The following is a 21,228-nucleotide window of genomic DNA, read 5'->3' on the forward strand; positions in this document are numbered from 1 at the left end:
GGACACAGCCATACCATATCACCTGCCTACTGTTGGCCAATTTTTTTTTTTTTTTTTGAGATGGAGTCTTTCTCTGTCACCTAGGTTGAAGTGCAGTGGCATGATCTCTGTTCATTGCAACCTCCACCTCCCAGGCTTAAGTGATCTTCCCGCCTCATCCTCCAGAGTAGCTGAGACCGCAGGTGCATGCCACCACACCTTGCTAATTTTTTGTATTTTTGGTAAAGATGGGGTTTTTCCATGTTGCCCAGGTTGGTCTCGAACTCCTGAGCTCAGACGATCCACCTGTCTCAGCCTCCCAAAGTGCTGGGATTACAGGCATGAGCCACCGTGCCCATCTGTTCACCAACTTTCTAGGCTCCTACACTACCCAATGCCCTCTCCTGAAGGGCCTTTATTCTGTAAGAAGTGAACCCATGCTCTTTCTTTCCCTTCCAGCTCTGTAAAGCATTTCCTATCTGTGCTTGGTCATGTGACCTTAGCAAGCTGCTGACCAGTCTGAGCTCTGCTCTTCCTCTCTGAACAGCACAAGGCAAGGATGGAAGGAGCCCAGACTGTTCCTGTGTAGGGCTGGGATGGGCCAAGAGAAGGACCGTGGCTCTCCAGCCCTCAGTCTCCCTCTCTCCCTGTTCCTCTTGTCTTGTCATGTCTGAACCAACCTGCTGGCTGGTGCCCAGGGAACAGCTTAGGAGGGGCCACACCTCCCAGCCCTGCCTCTGCGTCCTCACTGTAAAGAGGCCTTTGCCCCTGTCCCTCAGGCCACTCCAAGGCACTCCTGGGCTTGGAGCCTGCGTTGGTGAAGGCTGCCCCACCCCACAGAATGGCATAGTTGCAGAAAATTTGGGGCTTTTCCTGTCTGGGTCTGTCCTGGCTTTTCTTCTAGGCAGAGTTGCTTATTTACACTGGTAACCTGCTCTCAGGAGCTGCTGTCCACCAGCTCTGTGACCTTGAACAAGCCCTTTCACCCCTCAGAGCTTTGGTGTCTTCATCTATGGAACAGGGATAATAATAACACTGAGTGAGAATTAAATGAGATAATGCCTGGGCCAGGTGCTGTGGCTTATGCCTGTAATCCCAACAGTTTGGGAGGCCGAGGTGTGGGGATTACTTGAGGTCAGGAGTTTGAGACCAGCCTGGCCAATGTGGCGAAACTGCCGTCTCTACCAAAAAGTATCAAAATTAGCCGGTGTGATGGCGCATGCCTGTAATCCCAGCTACTTGGGAGGCTGAGGCAGGAGAATCACTTGAACATGGGAGGCGGAGGCTGCAGTGAGCCGAGATCGCACCATTGCACTCCAGCCTGGGTGACAGAGCAAGACTCCATCTAAAAAAACAGAAAACAAAAAAAGAGATAATGTCTGAAGCACTGACCCATCGTGGTAAGTACTCAAAGCCCAGCAGCTATCGTCATTGTGTTCATCTTCGTTATTACCACTATTACTAGGTGTTAGCCGGGCATTTTATAAGCAAAAAGATCAAATGCAATAAGTTGCCTTCTTACAGAATTGCAGCTTCACTTCATTTTTGCAGAGCATGATTGCAGTTTTCTTCCCTTGTCACAATCATTCTGTTTGTGGACATTTTTGTGATGGGTATAAACTGATTATTTGCTTATAAGTAACTCAGCACCAATAATTCACTTTTTCAATTGAACTCTGTAGCATGTGAAGTACCCCGCTGCCTGTCCCTGAGGCACAGACTCAAGTTCCAGCTGTGGGTAAATCAGAGTTGTCCCTGCTCTGTGTGTGTGAGGGGAGCCAGCGGAGACCCCACACCAGGCAGGTGCTGGTGGACCACAAGACCTGTGATGGCAGGAACCTCTCTTGCAGCGATGATATATGTTGTCCGTTGTGTATTTTACATCAAAAATCATCATTTTCATTTGTTCCCAGGAAATCTCTTGACAATATCCTGGTGGATGCAATTTGCGGAAAAAATGTCGCCAAAGCAATGCCTCCTCTTAAATACCAGCTCAAAATCCGTGCACAGTCGTGAGGTGTAGAGTTTTCGCAAACCATGTTTGTGTAAGTGAGGCAGAGTGATGTTGTGAAATGTGAAGGAGAAATTGCAAAGACAGTTACTGTGTGCTGTTGAGAATCATTTTAGCTACTACTTTTTTTTTTGAGCACTGATTTTTATACCAGAAACTTAAAAATTTCTCATTTATTCACCCCAAAACTCTGTGAGATGGTGTGGGGTTTAAACAGGACTCTTTGGTGACAAGAGACAGAGACTCAAACTAGCTTAAGCAATTAGTGCTTTATTGGCCATTTGTTAGCCCTTTAATGCCTCCCTAAACTGAAGCCTTGGGGCCGCCCCTCTCTCTGACTCTTGTCCTTCTGCCTGTGAATTGGCCGTGAGCTCTAGGGCTCCCCCGCGTGGCGAGGAACATGGCTGAGCGCATCCCTGCACTGTCATCCAAGAAGGGGCCCCGACTTCGGCTTTGGACGGGTCACAGGGAATGAGGTGCTCTGGCCACCAGGCTCAGAGCTGGCTGACTGGCAGGCACAAGCTCCCACTGCCTAGGCCTCGATGCCGCCTCTGGCGCGGTCCGTGCGGTCCCGGGAAGCCCAGGTGTCTGTTCCCTTGACAGCTGCCCATCAGCCTCAGAGCTGGGGCAGGGAAGGCTGGTGTGACAGGAAACACAGCTGGCAGAAGCTTCCCTGGCCTAAAGGAGGTGTCCACCTGCTCTGGAGGTATCCACAGGGGACGGCTCATTCCCTGGATGGATGAGCCTTGCTGTGGTCGGGGACCCCCTCATGTGCCCCGAAGCGGTCCTGGGGAAGGGGAAGCTGGTCTGGGGCCTGGGGAGGGCCTAAGCCTGTTGACTTTGCTCGAGGGAAAAGGGACTGGCTGGGCTGGGGCTGCGGGTGGGGGTAGGAGGTGGCAGCTCAGGGGATGGCGTGGGAGGTGGGCGGTGGCTGCTCAGCTGTCCCCTACTTCCTCCTCATGGCCCTCCCTCTGGGCTCGGGGAGCGCCGTAGGCGGGGGCCAGGGTGCTCCGGGTAAAGCAGCGCCCCCCAGGCTTTTAGCCTTCCTGATCCTCACCATCCCCAGCAATGAAGCGGGTGGCAACCGTCCCCGCCGCACAGGTCGGCGTGAGGAGCCCGTGGGTCGGGCATAACAAGGCTCCAAAGCGGTTGCTATCGTTTTTGGTTTTTCCCTGCCCATCTCCCTCTGTTTTCCTCCAGGACGTTTGTCCCTGCACTGCCCCAGCCCTGGTTCAGACCCCAGCCTGCCGCTTCCCAGCTGTGTGGCCTCAGGCAGGCTCCCTAACATCTCTGAGCCCGCTCTCCTGTCCTGTGAAATGGGAATGCGCACTTCCATCCACTCAGGGTTGCGTGAGGAATCCACGGCGTCCTCGGTGAGCAGCACCCACGCAGTGCAAGGCTCACAGAAGCCTCCGCGGAGGCGGCGTCCTCGCTCCCGCCTTCTTTGGGCACGATTAGGAGCCCCCCGCAGTCTCCGCCGCCCCTCAGCGCTCCGCCGGCCACGTGGGCTACACCTGAGTGACTCCCGATCGCCACCTCGTGGCCTGACGGGTGACTGCAGGTTTGTAGCGAAATTCAAACGCTCTTCGGGTCTGTTCTGGGGATTTAACAGCAAAGCGCCCCAAGATTTGATACGGGGACGGGGGTTGGGGGCGAGCAGTGAAAGCGGAATGCTCCCCACAGCAAGCCACCTGCACGTTCGTTGCAGAGGGAAGATGCACCAGGGGCCGCTTGCCCCTGGGCCCGTTCCCACGGGATTCTGGGCTTTCTGTGCTGTGGCTGAGCTACTGGAATCAGTTTTCCCAGTGAAGGAATGAAGGCTCTTGACACCATGGTGGGGGAACACCCAGGACTCTAAGGAATTAAGAATGTACATTTTCTTTGGGAAGTGGGTAAAGAGGTTTTTGTCATTCGTCTTGAGGCCATGAATAGATATGTTTGAGAATACATACACTCCTTTGTATTTCCAGTATCTCGTAGTGTGCTCCTTTTATTCCCTGCTAAATCAAAGAACAGGATGTGACGTGTTAAGTGTCTCTTGCTGCCAAGGACCTGACTGACCCTGGCATGCCCAGTGTGGTAGTGCGGGGGCTCTCACCTTCTGCCACCTCCAGCCTTCAGACTCTGAATACAAGTTGCCTGTGCCCTGCTGCCCCAGACTTCTGCAGCTCCCGCCTCTGAGCCTGTGCTCCACCTGCCCGCCTCCTCTCACCCCACGCATGCTGACTCATCTTTGCAGGCTCAGCCCGAATGTCCCTCCTTTAGGAGGCTTTCTCTGCTTTCCCAAGCACAGCCATCAGCCTGTCACTCGTTGAGTCCCTGTAAGTCTTTCTCCTAACTCCTTCTTAGGCTCCGCCCAGGTGGGCTGGGTCTGGGGAGGGTCTGCCAAGCCAGGGCTGAAGGGCAAAGTGAGAAGCAGCCCAGGGCAGGTCTCCCTTCTCCTGTTAGGCTGCATGGGTTGCTCTGAAGTCAAAGCCAAGAACAGAGTCCCCGTGTCCATCAATGCCTGGGGTCAAGGTGTGCCTGGCATAGAGTCAGGGGACACTCATGCCAAAGGGGGCTTCTGGGGCAGACCAGTGGCAGTTGGAGGACAGGGAGTCCTGGAGGAATGGGGGTTGGAGGGCAGTGTCCTCGTCTTCCAAATGGACATAATTTGCCCCCAGGGCTGCAAGGTGTCAGTGAGGCAGGACACAGGAGGCTCAATCAGTGTCAGGTGCGTGAGAGTGCTTCCCAAGTGCTCCCTTCCCTGCTGATGAGGAAGCAAGAGGAACCAGTAGCCTTCTCCCAACGCTCTGCCTCTCCACCAGCTGACCACCCTGCAGGCCAGGCATTGACCTGCCACTGCACTGCCTGTATCTGGGGTGCCACTCACATGGCGCTAGGGATTGCATGGCCCTATGCAGTAGCCCTCCTCCTGACTGTTCCCCGCATGCCCATCTGTCCAGGCTGATTGTCAATCTGTACAGCTGCTGCACATACCTCACCTTCTCCAGTCTGGGATGCGCGACAGGGGCTGGCAGCAGTGAGGGGTTCCAGAGGCAGGACTGGGGGCTCTCAGAGTCATTGAAGATTAAGTTTTGTAGGGTGACCTCAGAGTCATGTTCCTTGCCTGGGATCTTTCCTTTCTCAACTCCACAGGATCCATGGCCTAAACCTCCAACCCCAAATTCCTGGGAGGAATCATTCCAGAACAAGTTACTCTCCAAGCCTCAGTTTTCTTATCTGTACAATGGGCTAGGAGCTGTTCTGAGTTGTGAGGGCCAGTGGGCCAAAGTCTGAGACTGGCAGGGGCAGGCATTCCACTAGTGTCCATCCTGTTTAACATTGGTCTCTGGGCTGGGCACAGTGGCTCTCTCCTATAATCCCAGTGCTTTGGGAAGCCAAGGCAAGAAAGTTGCTTGAGACAAGGAGTTCAGGACCAGCGTAGACAACATAGACTTCATGTCCACAGAAAAACTTTAAAAATTAACTGGGCATGGTGATGTGTGCCTGTAGCTCCAGATACTCAGGAGGCTTGAGTTGGAGGATTGCTTGAGCCCAGGAGTCTGAAGTTTAGAGTGAGCTATGATTGTACTACCTCACTCCAGCCTGGGTGACAGAGTCAAATTAAAAATCTGCTCCCAGAAAGGGGGTTCAGAGGGTGACCGCTTATTCCCCGGGACTCAGCATACATTTTCTCTACCAGTCCATGCCTTTACCTTCTGCGCTAGGGGAAGAAGACAGGCAGGTGACAAGGGAGAGACGGATTAGCACAGCTCCTCCCCTTCACCCCTCACCCCACATTTTTCAGTGACAGGATTTTAAATGGTTGCTATAGGCAAGAGAGCTGTCAGCCCATTATGGGCGAGGGTGGAGCTTAGAGGGCTCCTCACATGGGCCCGGCCTGTGGCTTGGACAGGAAGCCTCATTAATTCTGCCTTTGTACTGTGCAGTCTGGGCTGAGCGACTTGATTTCTCTGAGCCTCAGTGAAGCACTCTGAAGGTAGGAGTTTCCTGGTTCCCGGGGCCCTGGGCCTGACCTGGAGGACCGGATCACGGGGCCACAGAGTCTGGCCTTGGGGAGGCAGCTGGGATGGTGGTCAGGCCATGGGTTTGCTGCTGCACCTGGGTTCGAACCCTGGTTCTGCTGTCCCTTGCTAGGTTTGCTGCACTGGGCTGGTCGCTTTCACCTTCCGAGCCTCAGTTTTCTTGGAAACAGGGGGACCTGCCTCTTGGGGTTGTCGGGGTATAGATGAGGACATGAACCAGAGGTCCTCCACGTCATTAGACTCTGGAGGCAGCTGGAACTGCCCAGGGTGGGCTGTGAATGGCGAGCCCAGAAGAGGGTTCAGGGCAGGGCCTGCCCCTAGGGGTCACTGGTGCCCGCGGGCATCCAGAGGGATGAGAGGTGGCCTTTGGGTGGTCTGCGCCACAGGTGTGGGGAGAAGAGGCCGGGAAGCAACCAGAGGGCTGGTGGAAGGGAGAGAACACTGGGGTGTCAGGTCTGTGGACAGGAAGCCCAGAGGCCTCTCAGATGCAGACATGCAAAGATAGGCAATGACGCCCCGTGTGGGATGCAAACATCCCCGCCAGCAGACCGCCACACCAGGGACGCGCGTCTCCAGGTGCAGAGACACGCGGCCTCGCCGGGAGACACAGCCACGCACGATGGCCTGTCACCTGCAGACCTCCAGCTTCATGCAGGACATATCCAGGCAAACTGGTCCACAGAGCTATTCCATAGACACACACACATCCACACATGCACACACACCCTGAGAATTTCAAGGAACGCACCTTGAAAACCAAATCCCCTCAAGTCTATGCCATCACCCCCACACTCCCCATCCCTGCCGCCATCTCTGGAGACCCCACAGCCACATCCCATCCCAAGTCCTCACGATTCCTCAGGGTTTGGCTTCAGCTTCTTCCGTCTCCCATGCCTTACTCCTCTGGGGAGCTCATCCATCTCATGCCTCAGTGGCCAGCCACCTGGTTGAAGACCTGGGTGCTCAGCATCCCGTCCGGTCACTTTGAGGCCCAGCCCTGGCCCAGGATGTCTCCACTTGGATGCCTGGGAGACCCCCCAGCTCACATGCCCAGACCACACATCTCCCCACTCCCTATGCCTGCTGTGCCCCCATCTCCGTGATCCAGGGACCTAGATGTCGCCTGGACTCCTCTCTCACCAATATCTCTGGAATCTGCCCCCTCTTTTCTCCCCACTGTTGCCACGCTAGTCAAAGCCATCATCACTTCTCACCTGGTGACCCAACTGACCTCCCAGCTTCTATCCAGTCACCCTGATCTAATCGGATCTGTTCTCTAACTTAGCAGCAAGGCCCTGAATGGTCTGGCCCTGCCCTCAAACTTTGTTGTTCTTGCAGTTAAGGAGATTCACAAGATTTTGCCTGCCTCTGAGGTTTTGGATAAGCCTGGAATGTTCTCAGACACCCCTTCTCACTCCCAGTCCCCCCAATGCCAGGTAACTTCAGATCTCAGCTTAATATGTAGCTTCTTCCAGGAAGCTTTCCATGATTCTCCACCCTCCAGACGAGGTTGGGTACCTGAGTAACAGGGTTTCTTTGTACCTCAAGTGAACTCACATCACACTGTTGATCTCCTTGAAGCAGGGATAGCCAATCCCCAGTTCTCAGCTTGGCGGCTGGCACTTAAGGGGCCTTCATAAACACTGGTTGATTGAATGAATGAAAGTGTTGGAGAATGGGGTAGAGTGAAATGGAGATGGGGGGAATGCATTTCTTTTAAGGTTGGAGATGGCTCGGGGTTGGGATGAGACAAGGGTGGAATAGAAGAGAATCACGGGAGGGTTGGGCAAGAACAGGGACCTCAAGGCCTCCCACCTCCTGACCTGCTGTCCCTGGTGGCCATCAACAAATCTGCTAATGTCGCATGCAGGACCGGCCCAGGCCCAGGACAGCCCCTTCCTCCACCCAGGCCCTGCCCACCAAGGAGAAGCACCACAGGCGTGTACAGGTTGGTTTATTTACAAATATACTGATGTCTCATCTTTTTGTTGTTTCCATTTCTGCTGTTGTGGGAAGAGGTGGAAGGTGAGAGTGGAGGGCAGGGTGGGGGTGGCGGTGTGGTAAACGCTAATAAATAATTTAACAATGACAAGTTATTAAATAAAATGTGTCTGGGGATGGCGGGTGGGCAGTGAGAGTCTGTCTGTACAAGGAAAACAGGAATGGCCGGTGGCCCATCCCCACACCTGGCTGGGCTGGGCTCCCATGCGACCCGCAGGTGGGGTCGGGGGATCTAGCAAAGAGGCTCATTGGCAATGGCGCCTTCCAAGGGCCAAATGTCGGAGTGGTCTTTCCTGCTCCCCCAGTCCCCAGGCCACGTGCCTGCGTGTGGGTCCACGAGCCTCCTCGTGCATCCAGGTGTGAGTGTGTGTGTGCGAGCGCGTGCGTACGAGCGTGGAGCCCTTTCCCCACAGGGCAGACTTAGCCCTAGAGCTGCAGACTCTCCCTCACCCTAGGTGGTGCCCAGAGCTCAAGGATGGAGCCAGGCAGGCATCAGGCAATCCTCCTTCCCGAGGCTCCCTGCATGCGACATGAAAAGGGCATTCAGATGGGGGCGGTGGGGAGGCAGCCTCTTGCTAGGAGGCTGCAGGGTTTCCCAAAGGAGAAGAGGCTTGTCCCTGTCGGGCCCTGCTCATCTGATGCAGCACCAGGGCCTTCCCACATTCACCCACCCTCAGGAAGCCTCCAAAGATGCCCAGCCACATGCACCAACCCCCTCTCCAGGCTCTTTCCAGGCTGTGCTGGTACCTTGGTCTGACCCTTGTGAGCAGTGTCTCTGGGTGACCTCCCTGTGCATTTCCCAAGATAGCGGAGTCCCTGGGAGGCTTCACAGAGGAGGCGGATGAGGCTCTGGCTGGGGCCATGAGCCTGGCTTCTTGTCCCTCCTCTGCCCTGTGTCACCTGGGGTGATTCTTTCCTCTTTCTGCGGCTTGACTTCCCCAGCAGGGAAGCGGAGCTTGGCCTTTTGCCAAGACCCCCCCCCCGCCCACCTCTCATTCTTTTTCGCTCTGGAGACCACACAGTTATCTGCCTCTTCCCACCCCAGCCCCCTTAGTGATGAAGGTTCCATGTCATGGCAGGGGCGAGGGGTGGTCCTGGCTACTCCCTGCCCAGCTCCCAGCCGAGGCTGCAGCTGCTCCCATAAAGTGGGAGAAGGCTGCCCGGCCCTGCAGGCTTCTGCTGGGTGGCCCTGAACACATCGCCTCCCTTCTCTGAGAAATGGGTCCCTGCCATGTCTGGACTCTGGCTGGGCCGGACAGTCTGGCTTTCCTTCTAGGAGAGACCCCCCAAGGGCAGGCCGTGCAACTTGCTCATCTGTGTGCCACACACAGTCTGGGGCTGGGCAGGGTGGGCGCTAGTGTCTGGGAGCCTGTGGGCAGCAAGGCACAGCACAAAGGGCCCCGAGCCACCGCTGACAGGGTGCCTGCAGCACGAGGAGCTCTCTGAGGTCCCTTCTGGCTTTGTCTGTGGGTCACAAGTGTGCTGTCCCTAGACCAGCTCCTGGCATGGGGTCCCGACTGGATTTGGGGGCTTGTGAGGCCCCACAATGGGAAGATGTGACCCCAGCGGCTGGCAAGTTTACTAAGAACAATTTGTGACCCCCTGACCTGGGTCATTCACAAACCACAGGGGACAATGGGGCACAACGTCCCTGTTCTCAGCTTAGCTCTGTCAATAACCTGGACCTTGGACAGGCCTCTTTCCCTCTCTTGCCTCACGGGTTTCCAGCTATAAAATAAGGGGCGGATGAGATGACCGCTTCTGATTTCCCTTCCAACTTATCGGGTCTGAGAGAGAAGGGCCGGGTCCTCTGTAGGGGTAGGGTGTCTGCCCCTGCATCTGCCCAGAATGTCCCTGGCACGATTCAGATGGTGCATGTGCAAAGGGAGAAAGAGGGGTGTCTCTCCAGAAGCCAGCGCAGCTGCTGTCCAGGGACCCATGGTGGCACGGACCCTGGGGGGCTGAGACAGCAGAAGTCCAGGACATCAACTGAGGTCCTTGGAGAAGCTCTGTTTGTAAGAGCTGTAGAAGGGCCAGCTGGCTGCTGGGGCCCGATGGGTGGCACGAGGCCTCATGTCAGGCAAGGAGGTTGACCCAGGACACTCTGGGGGGACTGAGTTCCCCAGCAAACAAGGGAGCAAAACCACAGAACAGGTTGAGCTTGGAGGATTCCAGAGATCCAGGCAGAGGGCCCCAAAAGTGGAAAGGGACATTCATCATCCTTACTTGCTCAAAGGTTGGACCAGGCAGACTTTAGGGTGGTGGCCTAGGGCTTGACTTCAGAGTTAAAAGGCAGGGTTGTGAGCACCTGAACAAGGGGACACAGTGGTCACCAGGGGACAGGGTGGGCTGTGGACAGGTCACCAGTGGACAGTCAGGTCCCAGCAGCCCAGCCTCCTTGCTCGGACAGGGTTAGAGTTGAGCGGGCTGGGGATGGACCTAGTGCACCTGGCTTCCAGCAGGGCGCCTGACACCATCTTCTGCAATTGCCCTGGAGGAAGGGGGCAGGAAATGCAATTGGAATGTGTCCCCCAAAGAGGATGGATGAATGGGCCAATGTCAAATAGGCAGAGGCCACCGCGGTCCACACACCTCAGGCGAGACACCCCGTGCCAACTCCTCACTGGGCAGATGTGCTGGGAGAGAGCAGAGCAGTGGTCACAGAATCAGGGTACAGAGCAATTCCACAGGCTGGAATCAATCGAGTAAGAGGGAATGGAAGAGGAAGGCGGTCAGTGCCTCCCTCAGTCTAAACAGTAAGTGTCCCCATCCTGCATATACACAGAGAAGAGATGTGGCTTAGCTGTCCCTTGTGCATGGGGCCCGGGGATTTAGTTACAGCAGGGCAGCGTGGATCTCTTAAGGTCATGTGGCCAAATCATTGTGTTTTGGGTCACATTAACAGAGGCAGGGTGCCACAGCAGGGGAGGTGATGTGCCTGCTCACTTCTGGCCAGCTGACATCGGTGGGAAGGTGAAGTGATACCTGCTCCACATCTTTAGAGGGACAGCTAGAGGCCCGCAGGGGGACAGTGTTAAGAGGGAGAGCCAGGGAAGCCTGGCTCTGGGATGCAGGACGGCACAGCTGCCTTGGGCTCGATGACCTAGTGAGCTCCTTGTCCCTGGAGGTATGTAAGGGGAGGCAGCGGTGGCTGGGGAGAGGACCACATTGCAGATGGGGTGCCCAGCAAGTGCTTTTGAAGTCCCTGACCACATGGAGGCTCTGCTGTCTGGCCTGATGCTACCTGGTTCTGGGGGCTCCATCTGCCTCTAGAGTTGGCGGGGCCTGGGGCTGCCCTCCCTGCCCCCTATCTGGGCCCAGGCTGGGATACAACTGGGTCCAGGGCTTCAAGCTCGCCTCTTCCTTTCCCTTTTCTTCCTCTCCAATCACTCTTACGAAGTGGGGGGGTCCCCTGCCCCTATCTGGCCTCCTTGTCCCTTTCTGACAAGGCAAGGCAGACCCGCTGAGCATCCCTGTCCCTTCTGGTGTCCCCACACAGCTACGTTTGTGTTTTCCTGGGTTTATCTGCGAGTTTGCATGTGTCTGCACGTGGCTCTGTCCCTTTGTGCCTGCCCAGGCTCAGGCCCCGAGCCCGCCCCCGGACAGTGCCTCCCCCTCAGGCCCCTCCCCACTGCTGCTCCAGATTCAGGCTTGGGGGGTGCGGTACCAGGCAGTGGGCCTGCCCCCAGAGGCCACCCCTGCCCTTGCTGGGGCACAGGTACACACGCTTCTCAGGTCACTGCCTTATGACGCCATTGTCCTGGGGCTTGCATGGAGGGCCATGGACACAGAGAGGACATTTAAAAAAATAGAGAAAATTTAAGCTTCCCAAAAAAGAGATGGGGAGGAGGTGATGGAGGCCAAGGTGGGGCTGGGAGGCGAGTGGCCGTCGAGAGCTCTGGGTCCCTGGGGATGACAAGGTCTCTGTGGGCAGGACACAGCCCCTGCCCAGGCTGTGCCCATCTACCGATCTGGCTGTACCCAACGGGCAGTGGTCAGGCCCTGCCGGCCGAGGGGAGGGCACCATATGGCTGTCTGTAGTCTGTGCGGAGAGCAGGGCGGGGGTGGCCAGGCTGGCGGTCCCCCCCAGGCCCCTGCCCAAGCGTCCGTGCACCCAGCTGGCCCTCAGGAGGCGAAGTAGGAACTCTGCATGGAGTAGAGCCGGTCGATGGGGTTCCCCACGCGGGCCTGCAGGGAGCCCACGTCTGAGGAGCCGAGGAAGCAGTCGCTGAGGCTGGTTAAGGAGGTATCGCTGTCGATGTCGTGGAAGATGGAGTCGTTCCCTGCGGGGGGCAGAAGGGATGTCAGGACCGGGGTGCAGGCTGGGGCTCCTGGGGGCCCTGTTTGCCCTGTAGGCTGTGTGACTGGAGGCTAGGGAGAGGCAGGATGGCCTGCTGGCTAGTGCAGGCCAAGAGGGGCCGGGGCCCTTCCTGTCAGCAGGAGGCAGGAGGGCTGTGCTGGCCATGCTGCCTGAGCCCTGGGGCAGCAGGTGGCTGTTATGTCCCTAGGTCTGCCTGGCCTGGCAGAGGGCAGGGGCTGTGCTGGGGTGGGCGGGCGGAGGTAGGGCAGCTTACCATAGGGGTTCATGTGGTCACCTGGCATTTGGGGCGGCGTGAGGCCCTGCTGGAAAGGGTCGCTGCTACCGTAGGGGCTCTGCTCCATGGCCACGATCTGCTGCTGTGGTGGGGCCAGCGGCGTGTAGGAGGCCATCATGCCCTCCATGCGGCTGGACAGGACCTCTGGGGGCACAGTGAGCCTTCACCCACTGGCCTGGCCCATGCCCTCCCAACTACACCCCATGGCCCGGCTTCACCGGCAGCCTCCCCAGTCTGACCCCCTTCTGACTGCCCAGGCACCCCACTCTGGCTGAAGCTGTCCGGACACTGACTCCCCATCCCCTTCCCCAGGTGCACATTCCAGCTTCTCCAACAGACACAGTTTACCAAAAGCCAGAGGCCTCCCCTCCCCACCTTCCTTCCTCCCACCACTCCGCCCCTCCAGGGGATCCAGGGAGGAGGCAGACCGCACACAGGCAATAGTGATTCTGCCCTGCATCTGGGAGCACCAAGGTCCCAGACCCAGGCCAAAGAGGCCCTGGGAAGACTTCCTGGAGGAAAGGGCCCTCACCCCGATGTGACTTAAAGAACTAGCAGGGGCTCGACAGGCCGGAGCAGGGGAGGCAAGCCAGGCTGAGGGGCGGCAAACGCATGGACGAGACAGACCGCCGGGTAAGTGAGGGTGCAGCACGCGGGGCCGAGAGCCAGGGAGAGAGTTCGGTGTGGGGGGAGACCGGCCGAGAGGGACCACAGGTCATGGGGAGCCCTGGGGTGCCGAGCTGGGTGGGGGTCCCCGAGGCCACTGGGAGCCGCAGGAGGGTTTGGTAGACAAGGGTGAGAAAGGCTGGAGGAGGAGACCCAGGCTGGGGCCAGTGGGGGAGGAAGCCAGAGGAAGGGTGGGATCTCTGTCAAGGTGGCTGTAGAAGAGACAGCTCCTAGGAGGGTGCGAGAGACATGAGAAGACTTCACTCCCCAACTGGGCACCTCAGCGGTTCAGCAGCATGGGATGAGAAAGGTCAGAGGTGACTCCTGGTTCCTGGCTCGACAGGGCGGATGGTGGTGCCATTTGCAGAGAAGGGTGGGGAGGAGCAGGGCATGCCATATGCATTGGGCAGGATGGAGGGAGGCAGGATGGAGGGTACGGCATGGGCTGGGATGAGCTGGGGGGACTGTGGGACCTTCTCAGGGAGGCTGTGTCCAGGAAGTAGCTGGGAACACTGAGGGGTGAGACACAGTCCAGGACCTGGCTGGGAGACCAGAGGCAGTGACTGCAGCCCCAGGAGGGGCAGAGGGGGAAGCGAGGAAGACGCAGGCGCTAAGGCTGTGTCCTTAGAAGCCCAGTCCAGCCTGGCCCCCAGTGCCCAGGTATCTGCCCATTGGTGCCCTGGCACCTGCCCAGAAGCCTCCCTCTCACCGGGGCACAGGCAGCTGTCTCCCGCCCACTTCAGCAGCCCCAAGGAGCTCCCTGCTCCTCCCTGGGCCTTGAAGGCCCAGGAGACCAACCCTGGCTCAAGATTCTGATATGGAAACACGGTTTTTGGTAAAGCCCAGTGATGAGGTGGCCTGACTCATGCCCCTGAAACTGGTCCCTCCCAACTCAGCAGGCCCCTCACGCCCTGACAAGCTTTGTCTGCAGAATTCCAGCAGGGGGGTAGTGCCATCCTGTTAAAGGTACAGGCTTTGAGCTCCAGGCTTGGGGCTGAGGTCCAACTTTGTGCCTTACTGGCTGAGGGATCCCAGGCAGTCCCTCAGTTTCCTCATCTGTGAAATGGGACATGGCAATACCCTTCCTTGCAGTGATCTGCGAGGACAGGGCGAGATGGGGTGTGCTGAAGGCTGAGACCCGTGTCTGCGCGCAGTGAGTGTGAGGAGACCGCTGCTGTTTTGACTGCAGAAATTCTGCCAACCCTCCAGGCCGCCACTCTGCCATCTCTCCTCCCTGGGTCCCCTAGTCCCCATGGCTTCTCTATTTCTCTGTATCTCGCAGAAGTTTCCTGGGATCTGATGGCCTTGGTGGAAGGCTTTTCAGAAGTTTTGGTAAAAGAAACATGCCAGGCCCCTTTGTCCCTAGCCCTGGGACAGGCTCACCCAGCCCCAGCCCCTGCCCCAGCTCACCCGGGCCCAGGCCCAGCCCCAGTTCCGGCCCTGGCTCACCCTGGCCCAGCCGCTGGGAGTTCTGCTGCTCCTGCTGCTGCTGGTGCCGTCGCGCCAGCTTCTTCATCTGCAGGGATAGCGCGGTTCAGGCCGGTGCTGCCCCTCGCCTCCAGGCACAGCCAGCCCTACGTCCCCTGGACCACAGTCTTCTGGCTGCCCCCTCTACTCCCACCCTACCCAGGGGCCAGTGCGGGTGGAGGGCGTGGCCTCTTACCTTTGCTCTTTGGTTCTGAAACCAGACCTGGACCACACGTACGCTGAGGCCCGTCTCAGCTGCCAGTGTCTCTCGGACCTGGCCCAGAGAGAGGGGGATCAGGTCAGGCCATCCAGGGGCAGCAGCTGGGAGATGGCGGGTGTAGGGGGATGATGGGATGTGGGGGGAGATGGAGGATGGAGGGATGTCCCTGCCCCCAGCAGGAGCAGGGGGTGGTCTCCAGAAAGGCAGTGGGTGTGCGGGCACCAGCCTCAGCCCTGCCCCCCGGCCGCCCCTCACCTTTCGGCAAGGCTTGGACGAGACCTCGAAGGAGGCCTTGAAGGCTCTTCGCTGCTGCGTGGTGAGGATGGTCCGGGGTCGCTTGGGCCTCCGCGGGTCCTTCCCGTCATCCCCGCTGCCCTTGCTCTGGCTGCCCTGCCCCTTGGCCGGCTTCATGTCCCCATCTTCATCCTCGCTCTTCACTGTGGGGGACACAACCCGGCCTGTGAGGAAGGGGCGGGGGCAGCCTGGGCCTCAGCCTTGTCCCCTTAGGCAACCTGCTGCTCAACAGGAGCCTGTCTCCTCTGTTGATACCTGCCATGGCTCCCCAGTGCCCCCAGGATAAGGTCTCCTTCCCTCCCCCGGCCCACAGGCCCTGCCTCGCCTGGGCCCTCGTCTCCTGCCTGCTCTACCCTGCGAGTACACATGGTTATGCACATGGCTGTGTGGACACACACGAAAGTGTGCAAGCAAAGACATGCGCCGCAGATATTCACACAAGAGTGCTAGTGACCACAGCGTATGCACGCACACACTCACGATGCACACTCACCCGCTGGCACATGCACATGGGCCCACAAAGGCCTCGCGCATGCAACTCACAGGCGTATTCACACATACGGGCCCAGGCTCACAGGCAGGAACGTACAGGCCTGCACGCATCTGGACAGACACACACAGCGTGCGGAAGCATATGCACGTCGACCAGCGCTACAGCCACACCCACCACACACACACGGCACTTCCCTGCCCCAGGTTTGGGTCTCAGAAATGCCAGCAGCCCCAGATGGATGGCCAAGCCTCCCCAGCCACCACTGGGCCTCCCACTGGCCCCACCCAGGCTGGTCTCCTTTCTTCAGTCCTCTTCTCCTGGGAGCGTGAGGAGGGTCCTCTGCTCCCACTGAGACCCCCTCTGCTGGGCCTGGCCAGCCTCTGCTCTTCCTCAGGAGCCACGGGGCTGGCTGCAGCGGTGCCCTGCCCAGGGATGGGTAGGGACAGATGGTGCTGGGCTCACTGCCTCCACGCAGGCCCTGGCCATGGAAAACCCTTCCCATGTGGCAGATCCTGTTGCCAGAGGGCTCCAGGTTACCCATGGGGCCTGGCAGACCGGGACACCTCCTCTCCATGCCTCCTGTTCCAGTCCTTCCCCACTGCTCCCAGGAACAAGGGCCGAAGCCACCTCCTGGCCTTTCCCTCCTTAAGGCTCACTCCTGGTTGGGCTCGCCCTATCTGCCAGGAGGGCTTCAAACTGGCCTTGTCCTTTTGGGGGCTAGAGCAGAGTAGGGAGGGTCCTTCACCCTGGGAAATGGGGTCTTCCCCTCTAGCAGAGAGGACCCAGTCCCCTCCTCTCAGCTGGGAAACAGAGGCTGGGTCGGGGCTGTTTGCTTCCCACTGAAGGCTCCAGGGGGCTGAGGAGGGGAGGGCACATCAGATTCCCTGCCTCTCAGGCATCCCCAGCCTGTGGACTGGGTGGCACTGGTGAAGATCCCTGTGGAGCTGGGCTGCAGGTTGGAGGGGGGGGCATCAAAGCAGAGACGGCAAGGCGGGTGGGCCAGAGAACAAGAGGTGTGTGTGCACACAAGCACAATCCACAGTACATGTGAGCATGTGGACAAACATGTATGTGCAGCCATGTGGATCGGTGTTTAGTGCACAAGTGTGCTGTGTCATGTGTGTATGTGTGTGTATGCTTAAGTGTGTACACGTGTGTGTGTGTACCCGGGTGTGGCTTTTGCATTCCCAGATACGTGAACACATATCTCCACATATATGTACATGTATCCATGCTCACGGTAGGGGTATTCGGGCGTGCATTTTATGTGTTATGTGTACACGTGATCACACACGTGTTTATATGTATGGATGTGTAGGTCTCAGGGGCAGTGTGCCTGGGGGCATGCACGTTCGTGTCATGTGCACGCAGGTGGACACATCGGTGCGCGTGTGCATCTGGATATGCATGCACCGTCTGTATGCAGCTCAAGTCCTGGAAGCAGGAGGTGGCTTCTCCAGCCGGGACTCCCCTCCAGGACACCCCTGTGAGCCCCGTCCCCGAGGCCTGCCCCCAGCTCAGGCCAGGCCTCACCGGAGTCGGACTCGTCGGGGCTCACAGAGCTGAGCAGGTCCTTCTCCTTCTCGTAGTCACCCTTGCACAGTAGCTGGCCCTCCTTGAGCACGAACTCGTCGCCCTTGCGTAGCTGCCGCTCACACACGCAGCAGCAGAAGCAGCCCAGGTGGTACACGCACTCCAGCGCTCGCATCACAAACTCGGTAGGGGCGATCTTCTCCATGCAGCCGCTGCACTTGGCCGCGAAGAGCCTGCGGATGCACAAAGCGGGTGTGTTGGCTGCGCTCACAAGTCCCTCCCAGAGGCCACTCCCCTCGAGGGCCTCTCCCTCTTGCCGCCCTGACCCTCAGGCCCAGGTGGGAGGGAGATGCCTTCCTTGGGCACCGGGCCAGACAGCAGAAGGGCCCTGCAGCCCTATTCTGCCCACAGGCCCCCAGAGGCCCTGGGGTGGGCGTTGGCATCCTGCCTAGAGTCACCTGTCCTGGGCATGGCAGCTCAGGGCCCTTCCAGCTCAGAGACATGGTGGCCACTAGAGGGCAGTGTGCAGGCTCCACCCAAACTTTCCCTGGGGGCCAGGTCAGCCCCTGTCTGGAAAGGATCCTTTCTTCCTCAGCTCCCTGGTCTCCCTCTCCTCTGATCCTCCCTCACCAACACATCCAACCAATTCCCTGCCCAACCCACTGCCCAGCCTGGGCCCCTTCTCTCCTGCCTGAGCAATTGCCTGGTCCCCTCTCTGGGCTCCTGGCCTCTTCAGTCCTTCAAACCACAGCCCACACAGGGGTCGTCATACACACAGGAGCCTGGGGATCTTTCTAAAATACAAATCGGATCAAGCTGCTTCCCTGTTCCAGACTCTTCCATGGCTCCCTAGTGCCCTTAGAAGACCATCTGAGCTCCTGAGGCTGGCACTCAAGGCCCTTCATGATCCTGCCTCTTCCCTCTCTACCCTCTGCTTCCCCAGGCTGCAGCCCCAAAGAACAGCCTGCAGTTTCTCCAGAGCGCCATCATGGCAGCCTTTCAACACATCTTTCTCTGTCCTTTGGCTTGGCTAACACCTTCCCATCCCTCTGTCTCAGCTTATGCATCTCCATCACAAACAGATATTCACTGAGCACGTACACAGTGCCAGCCCTACTCTAAGCATCTTATGTGCAGAGATGCATTTAATCCTTGCAACAACCCTACAAGAAGAGAATGAACATTAGCCCCATTTTAGAGATGAGGAAATTGAGGTGCTAAGAGGCAGAGTCACTTGCTCAGAGTCACATGGGTAAATGCTGGAGGCAACTCCCAGGCTGGGCCTAATCCAGCTCCCGTATGACAACGTGGTCCCATCTCCCATCATCTCTGCAGACAAACAAGGGCGGCGGGGGCCGGAGGGGGTCTCTGGGCCCTGGCCAGCACTAGCGGGAGGGGCTAGGCAGCACGGCCCCTCCTCTGCTGTGTCTGCTGACCGCTCCTCCCGACACTCCTCCACCCTGTCACGTGTCCTGCTCTGTGGGAACTCAGCTCAACAACACTTTGATGGAAAAATTTATGAAGAATCAAATTATTGCTGCTGGGAGGGAATTAAAACCATTTTTCATTCCCGGCGTCCCCGGGCCACGTCTGCGGGCGCCACCTTGGGAGTGCTGTGCACATCCCATCCCTCTTTATGGCCCGCCATCACGGGCACAGATTACAGCTGCAATTCTCTACTAATCGGTTCTGGAACAGAAATGGCCATAAATGGGAGGCACTCGCCTGCCTCCCTTCCCGGGGCTGCCATCAGAACCGCCCACGGCGAGCTGGTGGGGCGAAGTGGGTAGGGCCGCTTTGAGCTCTGCATGCTGCCTGGGCACTGGCCAGAGCACTCAGCAGGGGGCACCCCCAGCGACTCCTGCCACCCACCTCTATTCTACCCAGCAGGCTCCTACTCATCCTGCAATGCCCAACTCCAATGCCACCTCCTCTGGGGAAACCTCCTCTGATGCCCCAGTCTGGGGGAGGTGGCCTTCTCTATGCTCCCCTGAGCTTCCCCTAGCCTCAGTTTACTCCTGCAAAATGGAGATATCAAGCCCTTCCTGAAGGCTGTTGTCAGGATTCGAGGATGCTGAGCATGTAACTCAGTGCACGGGTATCATAGCAGAATGACAATGCATGTCCCTGCTGGTGCCCAACTCTACCAACTTTACTGGGGTTCCGTGAGACAGGACCTGGTCCCATCTGATCCTCAAGCGGGGGCCTCCATGAGTGTTTCGAGTAGGTGAGTAAAGGCCTGGGGTGAGCTGGGGCTGAGGCCAGGCTCTGCTCTGGGCATGCTGGACCCCACCAGCCTGCAAGGCATGGCTCTGCAAGGGGAATGTGGGCTGGATTCTGGCTTTAATTTGGCCCTCTGGCTGAATCCCCTTGTTCAGGGCACAACCTACCCAACTGTCAGTGATAGCGTTAGGCAGAGGCCCTAGGAATCTGGCTGGCTGTCCAGCTCTACCAAAGGGCTGAAGAAGGAGCCTGGGTTTGTAGAACCTGGTGTTCTGACACGGAAGGTGGTCCTCCCCCAACCCCCACTGCCCCTCTGTCCCCTCCCCACACTCCACCTGACCTAGTGGCCACACTAAGGTCTGCAGCCTGACCTCTGTGGCCTCTGAGTGAACAGACACTGGCCATGTCGCTGCTAGCATGGCAGGGCCAGGGTCTCAGGGTCCCAGGCCAGGGTCAGCACACCTTGGGTGACTCCCGGAGAGGAGACCTTCTCAGGCTGGGGAGAAGGCAGCAGGGCGGGTGACCTGCATTTGCAGTCAAAGCCACAATGCTGGCTGTGTTCAGAACAGCCGCTAATGCCTTGGCAGCAGGGGGTCGATTGCTACTTTCTCCAAACTCATCAACACAATCTATTATTAATACTTCTCCAAAGGCTCGGTGCCGCCATTACGGAGGCAGCGCCAGCCACTCAGGGCATCATCTGTTATCTAGATTGCAAAAACTCGGGAAATAAAACAAACTGCACGCACTTTATAAACAGCGTGCGCCATCCGTTTGGTCTCCAAGCATCTCTCCACCCAATAAAACATCGGGGGGGATGCATGAAATACTCACTCCCAATTATGGGGCTGCCTTTGTCTACTGTGCTGGGGTGAGAGCGACTAATGGCATGTGTGGGAGGGGTTGGGGATACCAGCGGGGTCCCCTCTTCTCTGTGAGTCCCCATTCCCCCTCTCTTCGTGCCTCCCACCACGGAGGACTATGGAGCCAGCCACTGAGAAGCAGGCCCAGCCACAGACAGGTGGCACTGGAATCACAGGGACTTGAGTTCCATGCTGTGTCCCATCACTTGCTAGCTGGTGACCGCGCAAGTAATTTGTCTTCTCGAGTCTCAGCTCACTCATCTGTACAATGGGCTGGACAACATTGCCTGCATCTCAGCATGTGGCGAGTTGTCGGTGTAAAGCAGCGGCTGTGGCGGGCACAATCTCCATAACTTCCTCACTGTGAGGCTTTAGGCAAGGCATTTGACCTCTCTGAGCCTCAAATTCTTCATCTATAAAATGGGAATGATCAGGCCGGCGCGGCGGCTCACGCCTGTAATCCCAGCACTTTGGGAGGCTGAGGCGGGCAGATCACTTAAGTTTAGGAGTTCAAGACCAGCCTGGGCTGGGTGCAGTGGCTCACGCCTGTAATCCCAGCACTTTGGGAGGCCGAGACGGGTGGATCACGAGGTCAGGAGATCGAGACCATCCTGGCTAACACGGTGAAACCCCATCTCTACTAAAAATACAAAAAAATTAGCCGGGTGTAGTGGCGGGTACCTGTAGTCCCAGCTACTCGGGAGGCTGAGGCAGGATAATGGCATGAACCTGGGAGGCGGAGTTTGCAGTGAGCCGAGATCGCGCCACCGCACTCCAGCCTGGGTGACCGAGAAAGACACCGTCTAAAAAAAAAAAAAAAAAAAAAAAAAAAAAAAAAAAAAAAAACCCCCGCCC

General features: G+C 57.9%; 1 protein-coding gene across 3 annotated transcripts in view; it reads right to left on the reverse strand.

Moving 5' to 3' along the window:
• Positions 1-12,059: 12,059 nt before the first annotated feature.
• LMX1B (LIM homeobox transcription factor 1 beta) overlaps positions 12,060-21,228 on the reverse strand; it is an 82,089-nt gene continuing 72,920 nt past the window's right edge. The window contains exons 3-8 of one of the 3 annotated variants that reach the window (XM_025360082.1): positions 17,288-17,520; positions 15,223-15,404; positions 14,944-15,021; positions 14,730-14,796; positions 12,615-12,758; positions 12,060-12,302 (exon numbers count right to left, since the gene is read on the reverse strand). In XM_025360082.1, coding sequence (XP_025215867.1) covers positions 12,145-12,302; positions 12,615-12,758; positions 14,730-14,796; positions 14,944-15,021; positions 15,223-15,404; positions 17,288-17,520 — 862 coding nt within the window. In that variant the 3' untranslated portion in view covers positions 12,060-12,144. Of the gene's footprint in view, positions 12,303-12,593; positions 12,759-14,690; positions 14,797-14,943; positions 15,022-15,222; positions 15,405-17,287; positions 17,521-21,228 lie in introns of all 3 variants that reach the window. The other 2 variants (XM_025360079.1, XM_025360080.1) reach the window with 2 other exon arrangements.

This window comes from Theropithecus gelada, chromosome 15, assembly GCF_003255815.1.
Source record: "Theropithecus gelada isolate Dixy chromosome 15, Tgel_1.0, whole genome shotgun sequence".
Classification (NCBI taxonomy): domain Eukaryota; kingdom Metazoa; phylum Chordata; class Mammalia; order Primates; family Cercopithecidae; genus Theropithecus; species Theropithecus gelada.